General features: G+C 32.4%; 1 protein-coding gene across 1 annotated transcript; it reads right to left on the bottom strand.

The window, feature by feature from the left end:
- Nucleotides 1-120: 120 nt before the first annotated feature.
- On the bottom strand, nt 121-11204 carry ykt6 (YKT6 v-SNARE homolog (S. cerevisiae)). The gene is made up of 8 exons (XM_051120195.1): nt 10929-11204; nt 10159-10269; nt 9982-10064; nt 8236-8336; nt 7690-7794; nt 7477-7542; nt 7176-7277; nt 121-3108 (listed from the first exon to the last, which is right to left on the bottom strand). The coding sequence occupies exons 2-8, from the start codon at nt 10260-10262 to the stop codon at nt 3073-3075; spliced, it is 597 nt and encodes a 198-aa protein (XP_050976152.1). The 5' UTR covers nt 10263-10269; nt 10929-11204; the 3' UTR covers nt 121-3072.
- Between the last annotated feature and the right edge of the window lie 2934 nt (nt 11205-14138).

Here is a 14138-nt window from a genome sequence, read left to right as displayed (position 1 = left end):
ACCTGTATAAAATGATTTACAGATTCTACAGTTGTAATTCGACATCGATATCAACTACCCACTTGATCACATGACAAGTTACGGTGCAGGTTATTGGTTAAAAACCAATGAAAGACATGATTTGTTACTGCCAAATATTTATTAGTCAACATATTCAATTTTAGTACAATAGATGAGTATGTTACAGGGAACAACTAGTCTGAAACATCACTAACCGCTTGTGTTCTTCTAAAACGAGCCGGCAATGATTTGGCAATTACCAGAAAAAGGCACCTCAAACAGTCTCACACTACATCAGCAGCTGGTTAGTTAGTTAATCGTACATGTGAAGTGTAACTTGTACATTGCTGAGGGCAGATAGAAGCACACAGATCGAACACACTCTTTTAGATACGAATATAACACTGTCATGTTTCCTGTGCTGTAAAACCTCAATTGGAACAGAAACATCTACACACACGACACTCTCAATCCACCTCTACCGACGTATAAAAAGAACAACATTAGTGTTTGAACATGTCATAGTGATGAGTTTAAGATGTGCTGATTCTCCAGTTTAATCATACAAAATGCTCCTCTAGTGGCGGTTGGGACAGACAGGTGTGAATCCCAGAATAAATACATGTCTGGGTCATATTTCACCTTAAAAAAGCAAAGAAAATTCTAAAGCATATTTTAAGACAAAATTTTGACTTGATTTTTATGACAATTAAGCACATTTTACCCCCAAATTCTCATAGTAAGACATTTTCCAGAAATTGTTTTCTTAAATTCCTGTTATTCGTAACTATGTAATACATTACGGTCGAAGGCAGTATAATAAATATCATAGTGTATTGAGTACTTTACAATTTACATACTTATCCAGTATGTTCATGTTTTTTGGGGTTTTTTGCATTATGACGATTGTAGGAAATTGAAGTAAAATTGTCAATTGTCAAAGTGGCAAAAAAAAAAGAACATTTAATTCTCATTAATAATTCAGTAACAAAAATGAAATATAGTTGGTCCTAATTATGATATTAAAAAAAAAATATATATATATATATATATATATATATATATATACACACACACATATATATTATTTAAAATTTGATTAATTTTTTTTAAATTTATTTTTACAAATAACATTTAATTCTCATGATAATTCAGTGAGAAAATGTTATTAATATCACAAATTTGGGCAAAATTGTTCTTAATCATCAAAATGCAAAATGGTCCTAACTGTGAGATTTAAAAAAAAAAAATAAAAGAATTTAAAAAATGTTTTAAAATTTAAGCTATTTAAATATATTGTTTAAAGAACCTTTAAACTTTTACAAATAAGAACATTTAATTCTAAAGACAATTCATTGTCAAGATCACAAATTTCAGGGAAATCGATCTTAATTATCGAAAAACATGACCACAAAATGACCGAAAAGAGATTTTTCAAATTCAAAATAATATTATATATATATACATATATATATATATGTGTGTGTGTGTGTGTGAATTAAATGTTGAAAAAATCCTACTATTCAATTATTGTTGAAAAAAATGCAGCTTATTTGTACTTTTTATTATTTATTTATTTTTACAGATAAGAACATTTAATTCTCATGATAATTCAGTGAGAAAAATCACAAATTTGGGGAAATTTGGGCAAAATTGTTCTTAATCGTCAAAATGCTAAAATTATAAATGGTCCTAATTATGAGATTTACAAAAACATTTTACAAATGTTTAAAAATCCTGCTATTTAATTATTGTTTAAAGAACACATTAACTTTTTTACAAATAAGAACATTTAATTCTCGTGATAATATCACAAATTGCAAGGAAATTGTTCTTAACTGTCAAAAAAGAAATGCATATATAAATAATTTAAAATTTGAAAAAAATCCTACTATTCAATTATTGTTGAAAGAATGCAGCTTGTTCTTAATTGTAAAAAAAAATGGTCTCAAATATGGGATTCTAAATTTTGATGTGAAATAAGACCTGGACATGTTCTTGACAGGTTCACCCAGATACTGCTGGTTTTACCCAACCTTTTGTGCATGTATATTTAAGCTTTACAGAAAGAGAAAAAGCACATGAACTTGAAACCAGGACTCGAGAGTCCAGCCTTCAGGCTGTTAGCAGCAAAGCGTCATTAGATTGGATACAGCATTTGAGAGATCCAGCGAGAGTCATGTGACCAAACACAATCACTAACACGGCACAGATTTACACTCACAACCGCGTTTACCGTCACACGAGGATCAAGGGGGCTGATTTCACACTAAACCACACTTTAAGGCTTTGTTGTTACTCTTAAATATCACAACACGTTCATTATCAACCACCAACCACCAAATGAACATATTGCAGGAATGTTTCTTTAGTATTCAAAACCGAACTGCAATAAAAATGTGTGACGCAGGGAACCAAAGCCAATATGATTCAGTAATTTATTTACATTTCCAAGAGAAAAACAGCATTAGAATTGTACACAAACAGACTCTGCAACATTTAATTTGGTCAGTCACGTATACACAATATTGAGAATCCGAACACATCAATATTTAACACATCATTTACTGTTTTCACATTTAAAAAGAATTCACGCTACATGTTCACTCTACAAGGCGCTTCAAAACTGCCAAAGCCGAATAATGAGACTAAATACAGAGATTGCAGCATTTTCATTTGCATATCCTCCGTTGATAAGGCTAATTCAACAGTCTGATATCAACACACCTGTGTCTAAAGTAAGGCACAGCGGGGACGTTTGACTCGAGCCCCTCTATGCTTTTATACGGATCTGTTTTGAGCTTGTGCCAGACCCTGAGGAACTGCCAAGAAGAAAATGAAGTTCTCGCACAACATAAAAACCGATGGCAGAGTAAGTGTGGTGCATCGTGGGAAATCAGCCCCCTCTGAGCCCGTTATTGTATACCGTCGAATCGGCCCTCTCGTGTATTCGCTATGACTGCTGCGTGATAAAAGCAGCCCACACCAGGACAGAGAAAAAGAGGGGGAAAATAGAAAACCAGAGAGGAGAGGTGGCCGAAGAGTCCAGTCCATTCAGAAACTTCATCGCGATCACATGATCTCGCAGCATGAGTTCTGCTTGCGTGCCTAGAACATAAAAAACATCAACATTACATCAGATCTCCTAGAGAAAATGTGAGCGTTTGCTTTTTCAGTAAGCACTGGTCAATTTTGAGATTTTGGGCTATTTGACTTTTCAAGACATGCTATTTCAGACTTGTCGAAAGAAAATGTTCAAAATACACATTTAGTATTTGTTTTATTGAGCTTTATCTTGTGTCTGTACATTTAAATTATGGCACGTATAATAAACGAGGCTGTTTTTTGATGAGTTTTTTCTCCACTTTAGTAGTACTTATAAAAACCAAATTTTACAGTTTTATTCATATTTATATTCTGAATGTTTTTATAGAGGAGTTTGTTCATATATCATTCACAACGATTTTATTATTTCACTTTATTTATTGACGTCTGTAGATTTAGACTGCAATACATGTTTTTAAAGGGCGTTTGTAAAAAAATAAGTTTTTATCTCCAATTCAGCAGTACATACATACACCACATTTTACATTTTTATTCATATCTGAATGATTTTATAGAAGGGACTGTTCATACATCATCATTTTATACAGCACTTTATTCCTAAAAACATGGTTAAAATGTATTTTTCTGGTTTCTCATTTAGATGGCAATAAAGAGAGAAATTCAAAATCTCTTCTATAAAAATAACTCTAATACAGCAACAAAATAAAACAAGAATTTTAAACATGACTTTACATATTTGCATCTGTAGATTTCAATTACAATACATATATGAAGAGTTCAGATGCAAAACCAGCTGAAAGCCATCTCAGTCAAAAATGAGATGATGATAGTGAGTGAATGCTCCTGACACATAGTATACATTCAACAAATACTTTTACTTCAGAGTCACTAAATTCCAGCCTCAGCCCAATCAGAAGTACCAGTACTTACATAGAAACCTATACAAAGTAGCCAGAAAGAAATACTAATTTTAAAGAAATATGTCAGATGGATTGAGAGGCTTCTGCATCTGAACTCTTCATATCTTTAAAGGATGTTTTCACAAAAAGAGTTTTTTCTTCACTTCGGTAGTACCTACATAAACCAAATTTTACAGCTGTATTCTTAGCAATATTCTGAAAGTTTTTATAGAAGGATTTGTGCATATATCATTCACACTGATTTATATAACATTTTATTCATAAAAACATGGTGAAAATGTATTTTTTTCTGGATGCTGACAGTATTTTCTGATTTATTTCCTAAAACATGTTGAAAATAGTTTTTTACTGGCTGTTGGCAGTATTTTCCGATTTATGGAGTGATGAAAGGAGAAATCCAAAATCCCCACTGTAAAAACATTTAACTCTAATATGTCAACAAAATAAAACAAGAATTTTGAACATAACTTTATCTATTTGCATCTGTTGATTTAAATTACAATATATATCTTTAAAGGATGTTTTTGCAAAATTAGTTTTTTCTACACTTCAGTAGAACTTAAATAAACCAAATTGAATGGTTTAATTCTTATCAATATTCTGAATGTTTTTATAGAGGGATTTTTTCATATATGATTCACACTGATTTATATGACATTTTATTCATGAAAACATGGTGAAAATATCTTTTTTCCGGCCTTTCACATTGTCAAATTCATATAGTGATGAAAAGAGAAATCCAAAATAACTTTTATAAAAAAAACTCTAATATGGCAAAAAAATAAAACAAGAATTTTGAATCTGACTTTATGTATTTGCATCTGTAGATTTCAATTACAATACATATCTTTAAAGGGTGTTTTTGCAAAATTAGTTTTTCTTCATTTCAGTAGTACTTACATAAACCAAATTTTTACAGTTTTATTCTTATCTATATTCTAAATAATTTAAAGAGGGATTTGTTCATATATCATTCACACTGATTTCTATAACATTTTATTCCTAAAACATGTTGAAAATAGTTTTTTACTGGCTGTTGGCAGTATTTTCCGATTTATGGAGTGATGAAAGGAGAAATCCAAAATCCCCACTGTAAAAACATTTAACTCTAATATGTCAACAAAATAAAACAAGAATTTTGAACATAACTTTATCTATTTGCATCTGTTGATTTAAATTACAATATATATCTTTAAAGGATGTTTTTGCAAAATTAGTTTTTTCTACACTTCAGTAGAACTTAAATAAACCAAATTGAATGGTTTAATTCTTATCAATATTCTGAATGTTTTTATAGAGGGATTTTTTCATATATGATTCACACTGATTTATATGACATTTTATTCATGAAAACATGGTGAAAATATCTTTTTTCCGGCCTTTCACATTGTCAAATTCATATAGTGATGAAAAGAGAAATCCAAAATAACTTTTATAAAAAAAACTCTAATATGGCAATAAAATAAAACAAGAATTTTGAATCTGACTTTATGTATTTGCATCTGTAGATTTCAATTACAATACATATCTTTAAAGGGTGTTTTTGCAAAATTAGTTTTTTCTTCATTTCAGTAGTACTTACATAAACCAAATTTTTACAGTTTTATTCTTATCTATATTCTAAATAATTTAAAGAGGGATTTGTTCATATATCATTCACACTGATTTCTATAACATTTTATTCCTAAAACATGTTGAAAATAGTTTTTTACTGGCTGTTGGCAGTATTTTCCGATTTATGGAGTGATGAAAGGAGAAATCCAAAATCCCCACTGTAAAAACATTTAACTCTAATATGTCAACAAAATAAAACAAGAATTTTGAACATAACTTTATCTATTTGCATCTGTTGATTTAAATTACAATATATATCTTTAAAGGATGTTTTTGCAAAATTAGTTTTTTCTACACTTCAGTAGAACTTAAATAAACCAAATTGAATGGTTTAATTCTTATCAATATTCTGAATGTTTTTATAGAGGGATTTTTTCATATATGATTCACACTGATTTATATGACATTTTATTCATGAAAACATGGTGAAAATATCTTTTTTCCGGCCTTTCACATTGTCAAATTCATATAGTGATGAAAAGAGAAATCCAAAATCCCTTCTATAAACAAAACTAATATGACAACAAAATAAAACAAGAATTTTGAATCTGACTTAATCTATTTGCATCTGTAGATTTCAATTACAATACATATCTTTAAAGGGTGTTTTTGCAAAATTAGTTTTTTCTTCATTTCAGTAGTACTTACATAAACCAAATTTTTACAGTTTTATTCTTATCTATATTCTAAATAATTTAAAGAGGGATTTGTTCATATATCATTCACACTGATTTCTATAACATTTTATTCCTAAAACATGTTGAAAATAGTTTTTTACTGGCTGTTGGCAGTATTTTCCGATTTATGGAGTGATGAAAGGAGAAATCCAAAATCCCCACTGTAAAAACATTTAACTCTAATATGTCAACAAAATAAAAAGAATTTTGAATCTGACTATCTATTTGCATCTGCAGATTTCAATTACTATACATATCTTTAAAGGATGTTTTTGCAAAATTAGTTTTTTCTTCACTTCTTACATAAACCATATTTTACGTTTTAATTCTTATCTATATTCTGAATGTTTTTATAGAGGGATCTGTTCATATATCATTCACACTGATGTATTAACATTTACATGATTAACATTTTATTCCTAAAAACACTGGCTGTTGACAGTATTTTCTGATTTATGGAGTGATGAAAAGAGAAATCCAAAATCCCCTCAGTAAAAACATTTAACTCTAATATATCAACAAAATCAAACAAGAATTTTGAACCTGGCTTTATTTAATGTTCAGATTTATTTTCTGGAAACGTATACAAATAGTGCATTTTAATTAGATAATCTTTAAACAACATTTCAGAAAATCTGTAATACAACAATTGTGTAAGTATGGTGATATCTACTACTTAAATTTTGTATTCTACTTATCTGAGGTGTCTCGCCTTAAGATGGTTTCTAGGTTTAATACTTGGTTTTAGAAATTTCCTCATATCACTAACTACAAGTATGAGCAATAATGAGAGTTATTGTTTTAGAAACCACCACTGATGAAGCTTACGTATAACAGTACTGACATAATAATAAATTTATGCATGTTCTGTTGCTGTGTATGCATGTAAAGTACTTACCGTTTTATAAAAGGCTTTTGATTGGTTTCCCAGATGCTCAGATTTCTGAACTAAATCATCCAGCTTCTCTCCTCTCTCCAGGAGTGACTCCATTGTGTTGTGCTGGAGAAACACATATTAAATTAAATTAAACACAAACGCCAATGCATTACAGACAAACAAACTCTTCCATTTGCACAATAACAGCACATTTATACATTCTACATACTGAATGTCAATGTTGGTGAAATAGATGATTGTAATATTCAAAAAAGTGTGTATTAACAAATTTTAATACACAATTTTCATATCATTTGCTCACCAAAATAATTTTGGTTTCGTCCAGTTCTGCTTGCACTTTGGTCATAGCATCAGCCTCACGTGGATTCTGTAAAACAGGAAATACTGAAACTGTTATGGGTAATAAAAACTGTTATGTTTACTATGCAAATGCCCTTAAAACTGTTGAATAACAATGCTGGCATTCCACTTCATGGCTTTTCTTGCAGTTTCACTATTAGTGAGCATAACTCACCTGGTATTTGGCCAGATAGCTGTCCAATGCTGTGTACTGAATGGTTGCCGGAGAACCAGAAGGCCAGTCTATACTGTTCACCTGTCTTGAGAACTCATCCAGCACCTGCAGACAACCACATCTAAGTCATATCTAACCAGTAAAGAAATCCTGGAAAATTATTATTTTCAAAATATTTCATTCTATTTATTATTTATTTTAACACTTACATTTTTTTCCATTTACATTTACACAGTCAAAAAATATATTTAAATTACCGAAATTCATTTAAAAAACAAATAAATATAAAAAGCTTTTATAAAAAGTTTAAAAAGCTTGAAGTTAAGGATACGTGGGATACGTAGTTTTTAAATTGAACTAGTTTAAAAGCTTGACATTTGAAGGATTTAAATATTAAGATCAAATTAGTTGTAAAAATGTGAAGTTTTAAGGATTTTAAAAAGTTTGAAGGTTTTAAGTATTTTTAAGATTGAAATCGTTTTAAAAGCCATTGTTTTAAAACCGTGCAATCTCACAGATAGATAGACGATAGACAACATGACGCACCTTATCCAGTAAAGTGAAACAGACTCTGGAGGGATATTCATTGTCTGCGATCACAACACCACCAAGATTGTCATTCCGCACATACACATGACACAAGTACTCTAAAGGAGAAAAGACACACAAACAGGCAATTAATCCATTGCTTTTATGTGCAGTCACTACAATCCCTTGTGAAAAAGAAGTGCATGTAATTTTACTGAATGTGCACTTTAAAACTTAGGTTAAAAGTTAAAAGTTAAATTTATAAAAACAAAAACAATTGCCACGTAAGTGTACTTTAAGAGAGTACGCTTTCATGACTATGCTCTTAAGCGTACTTTGTAATGTCAAATTAATTATTTTAAAGTACATTTAAGTCATGTTTAAGCTGTTTTAATAATCTTTTAAATAAGTACACTTATTTTAAAATGTTGACTGACATACTAAAGCACACACACTTGGTTATAATTTTACCTGCTAAAGTTGCAACTTCATTAAATATGTAAAAAAAAATTACATAAAAAATTACAAATATATTTAAACAGATGACAAACAAGTTTCAATAGAAATGACATTAACATAAATGCTTGTCAGTTCATTTGGCAGTCAGGGATATTAAAGTTAACTAAAACTTAAACTAAAACAATAAAAACCTTTTTGTTACTTAAAATAAACATTAACTAAAATACAATTAAATAATAAACAACTAATTATTTCGGCTAGATGCCAGGACAACATTTCTTATTTTTATTTAGTTTAATGAAATGCACTAAGAAAATTGTATAAATGTGACCCTGGACCACAAAACCAGTCTTAAGTCGCTGGAGTATATATTTGTAGCAATAGCCAAAAATTCATTGTATGGGTCACAATTATTGATTTTTCTTTTATGCCAAAAAAAATTAGGAAATTAAGTAAAGATCATGTTCTATGGAGATATTTAGTAAATTTCCCTCTGTAAATAAATCAAAACTTAATTTTTGATTAGTAATATGCATTGCTAAGAACTTCATTTGGAAACTTTAAAGGTGATTTTCTCAGCATTTAGATTTTTTTGCACCTTCAAATTCCATATATTCAAACAGTTGTATCTCAGCCAAATATTGTCCGATCCTAACAAACCATACATCAACTGAAGGCTTATTTATTCAGCTTTCAGGTGATGCATACATCTCAATTTAGAAAAATTGACCCTTATGACTGGTTTCGTGGTCCCGGGTCACAAAAAACATAATAAAATCAAATAAAAAAAAAATCATTAAAAAAATACTAAAACATTTCTAAAAATAAAAAATAATAATAAAAAAAATTAACAATAATTATAGTTTTTAATGATACTACAATAACACTGTCACAGTACACTTTTAACCATATTTGAAAAACAATAGAAGTAATTATGAAATTTAATGTAAAAATGAACACAAGTCTCAAGTGGGTCGAAAAGTTCAGCTAAATTTGAACTATAATACATTTTCATTTCAATGCAATTTAATTTAATTTATCTGAAAACATTACATTCAGTTCAAAGCAATTTGAACACATTATTAAATTAAACACATTATTCCAATAATAAGTACTATTAAGTGAATGCATTTCTGAATAACTCTAAAACTGTTTTTGTGGCTCTCAGTAGCTCGGCCAATCAGTTTGGTGCTTTAATTACACGGTAAACCTAATAACTAGTCCTTCATCCTGAACTAGCTATAATTAAGCCCAAAGGCTACAATCAGGCCACTGCTAAACATTTAATAAGATTTCATCACTGACCTTGCTCTTTGACAGACGCACGGCTTCCTAACGCTGAACGCTCAACAATCAGGGCGCTGGTGAATGTCATAAACTCCTGTACACTGCAAAACAAAAGCAGTTCACAGTCAGCTGCAATGATATCAGTTTAATAAAAGCATATAATGAGATACGCAGAAAGCACTGTAGATACTGTACCTGGATCTCTGGAAGAAACTGAATGAGGACAGATCATACGCTGCTTTCAGCAGGTTGGCTTTCGTTGAGCCTTTATGCAAGACACTAAGACTGTAGAGTTTCATGGTGTTTCTGTGTAGGACATGCAATGACAAAATGACATTATTTATTGTATTGTATAATCATGCAATATTAATAAATAATTCAGAACTGTTTTTATTGATTGATTATTCATATTTAGCAGATTATTTTAATCCCGAGGGATTTACATCTAATCAACCTTAGTATTTTATTGTTTTATTTATTATTTATATATACAAATATGACCATGTCAACAAACACAAGACAAGAATGTAGTCAAGACAGCATCTTAGATCCTAAGACAGATACAAATAGATTCCTCTGGAGTTTTGTTTAACACGACACAATGGCTCCTGGGGTTTGAACCTTTTAGTTTCCAGCCCATACCTTTAACTATCACACCACACCCATGTATAACCATTCTCTATATAGATATCAGCAATGTAGAGCCTCTGAAAAGGGTACCAAAACACGGAAGCGTTGAATCGAAATGTAAAGATTATCGAAAGCTTTAAAAAGCGGATGTTCAGATGTGTCACAATGATTCAATACAGTTCAACAGGCTGATGACTAACAGCTGCTTAGCAATCGTGCTAGCTCTGAAACACCCCGATCGACAGAATAATCGTTCTTATACTTAATCATTCTTAAGGAGGTTCAATAATGTGAATGTAACATTGTATACATACTTAATGAATTGTCATTCTTACCTGCTGTGTGTAAAACAGCCAAGACTGAAGCTAATCCGCTAACAGCTAATCTAAACAGATCAGAACAACTTTTATTCGTCTAAACTGACAGCGGTGTCTCTGGAGTGCTAATATTGAAATGAATATAATTATTATTTGTATTATGGATTATAATATCACTGGCATTCAGGATAGTCCAGGTTTACTGAAGGTATTCACAAATCAGCTCACAACTATTCGAGGGTTTTTTTTCAGAAACTTGCTAGCTGGCAGAAAGCGGCATTTCAAAATAAAAGTCATTCATGTACACCCTTAAGAGCTGACGTGCGCAAAACAAAAGTCCCACGTAGTCATAAAAGCGGACATACAGAAAAAGTCCCTATTATGTGCGCAAAACTAAAGTCTCTACATCAGAGGTGCCCAAACCTTTTACTACAAAAGTACCAAAACACCAGCTTGATTGAGTGCCGTAGGCAGAAAGTCAGTTTTGCATTACATCCAAGTATATTATGTTCATATTACTTTATATAATTTTATTTTATTAATTATTATATTAAATATGTACCAAAATCTAACATTTAGCAATAATAAATCAAAAAGTTAAAATAAATAGGTAAACGTTTTATCTCCTTCTTTAATTTATATATTAAAATCATCCTCAGATTTTCTTCTTTCCTAGCCTGACGTCTACACAGACACAAAACAATCTGTATTGTAATGATTTTACAAAGCTCAAAGTGATGGGTAAAACGGAGCTTTTCGAAACTCCGAAGGTAAACCACTGAGTCGCAAAATGATGACTCGCTACTGTTTCGAAGCGCTTAAATCGGATCGCGTATAGCGAATCATTTGGTTCAGATCGGAACTTCTTAGCGGAATCGCGAATCATTTGATTCAGAATGGAACTTCGGGGCACATATGCATATCTCGAATCATTTGATTCAGATCGGAACTTCGCAGCGGAATCGCGAATCGTTTGATTCAGAATGGAACTTGGGGGCACATATGCATATCTCGAATCATTTGATTCAGATCGGAACTTCGGAGCGGAATCGCGAATCATTTGATTCAGATCGATGCTTCGGAGCAGAATCGCGAATCATTTGATCCAGAATGGAACTTGGGGGCACATATGCATATCTCGAATCATTTGATTCAGATCGGAACTTCGGAGCGGAATCGCGAATCATTTGATTCAGAATGGAACTTGGGGGCACATATGCATATCTCGAATCATTTGATTCAGATCGGAACTTCGGAGCGGAATCGCGAATCATTTGATTCAGATCGATGCTTCGGAGCAGAATCGCGAATCATTTGATTCAGAATGGAACTTCGGGCATATATGCATATCTCGAATCATTTGATTTAGATCGGAACTTCGGAGCGGAATCACGAATCATTTGATTCAGAATGGAACTTCGGGGCACATATGCATATCTCGAATCATTTGATTCAGATCGGAACTTCGCAGCGGAATCGCGAATCGTTTGATTCAGAATGGAACTTCGGTGCATATATGCATATCTCGAATCATTTGATTCAGATCGGAACTTCGGAGCGGAATCGCGAATCATTTGATTCAGATCGATGCTTCGGAGCAGAATCGCGAATCATTTGATCCAGAATGGAACTTGGGGGCACATATGCATATCTCGAATCATTTGATTCATATCGGAACTTCGGAGCGGAATCGCGAATCATTTGATTCAGAATGGAACTTGGGGGCACATATGCATATCTCGAATCATTTGATTCAGATCGGAACTTCGGAGCGGAATCGCGAATCATTTGATTCAGATCGATGCTTCGGAGCAGAATCGCGAATCATTTGATTCAGAATGGAACTTCGGGGCATATATGCATATCTCGAATCATTTGATTTAGATCGGAACTTCGGAGCGGAATCACAAATCATTTGATTCAGAATGGAACTTGGGGGCACATATGCATATCTCGAATCATTTGATTCAGATCGGAACTTCGGAGCGGAATCGCGAATCATTTGATTCAGAATGGAACTTCAGTGCATATATGCATATCTCGAATCATTTGATTCGGATCGGAACTTCGGAGCGGAATCGCGAATCATTTGATTCAGATCGATGCTTCGGAGCAGAATCGCGAATCATTTGATTCAGAATGGAACTTGGGGGCACATATGCATATCTCGAATCATTTGATTCATATCGGAAGTTAGGAGCGGAATCGCGAATCATTTGATTCAAAATGGAACTTGGGGGCACATATGCATATCTCGAATCATTTGATTCAGATCGGAACTTCGGAGCGGAATCGCGAATCATTTGATTCAGAATGGAACTTCAGGGCATATATGCATATCTCGAATCATTCGATTCAGATCGGAACTTCGGAGCGGAATCGCGAATCATTTGATTCAGAATGGAACTTCAGGGCATATATGCATATCTCGAATCATTCGATTCAGATCGGAACTTCGGAGCGGAATCGCGAATCATTTGATTCAGAATGGAACTTCGGGGCACACATGCATATCTCGAATCATTTGATTCATATCGGAAGTTAGGAGCGGAATCGCGAATCATTTGATTCAGAATGGAACTTCGGGGCACATATGCATATCTCGAATCATTTGATTCATATCGGAAGTTAGGAGCGGAATCGCGAATCATTTGATTCAAAATGGAACTTGGGGGCACATATGCATATCTCGAATCATTTGATTCAGATCGGAACTTCGGAGCGGAATCGCGAATCATTTGATTCAGAATGGAACTTCAGGGCATATATGCATATCTCGAATCATTCGATTCAGATCGGAACTTCGGAGCGGAATCGCGAATCATTTGAATCAGAATGGAACTTCGGGGCACACATGCATATCTCGAATCATTTGATTCAGATCGGAACTTCGGAGCGGAATCGCGAATCATTTGATTCAGATCGATGCTTCGGAGCGGAATCGCAAATCATTTGATTTAGATCGGAATTTCGATCGGAGTGCGTATCGCCAATCATTTGATTCAGATCAATGCTTCAGAGCGGAATCGGGAATCATTTCAGAATTTCCATATACTTGTCTAGATCAACTTTTAATAAAGAAAAGAGGGGTTTAGAACCAGTAAATGTTTGTGTATGTGAAATTTAGCTGGCAGGAAACACAAAGTAAGTTATATTTTCATATCTTCTCTTTTGATTAGTTAAACAATTCAAAGAAAACATCTTTAAAACAGAAAGGTCACTTACAGC

Source organism: Labeo rohita, chromosome 10 (assembly GCF_022985175.1).
Source record: "Labeo rohita strain BAU-BD-2019 chromosome 10, IGBB_LRoh.1.0, whole genome shotgun sequence".
Taxonomy (NCBI): Eukaryota; Metazoa; Chordata; class Actinopteri; order Cypriniformes; family Cyprinidae; genus Labeo; species Labeo rohita.
Note: the sequence above shows the minus strand (reverse complement) of the source record. Positions and strands in the feature narration are given on the sequence as shown.

Bases quoted from the DNA above. Each gene is read 5' to 3' on its own strand.
- ykt6 (XM_051120195.1), bottom strand. From the start codon at position 10,262: ATGAAACTCTACAGTCTTAGTGTCTTGCATAAAGGCTCAACGAAAGCC. The intron at 7,795-8,235 runs GTGCGTCATGTT...GGTTGTCTGCAG, and splicing joins GTTTCACTTTACTGGATAAG to GTGCTGGATGAGTTCTCAAG. The intron at 7,543-7,689 runs GTGAGTTATGCT...CCTGTTTTACAG, and splicing joins GCTATCTGGCCAAATACCAG to AATCCACGTGAGGCTGATGC.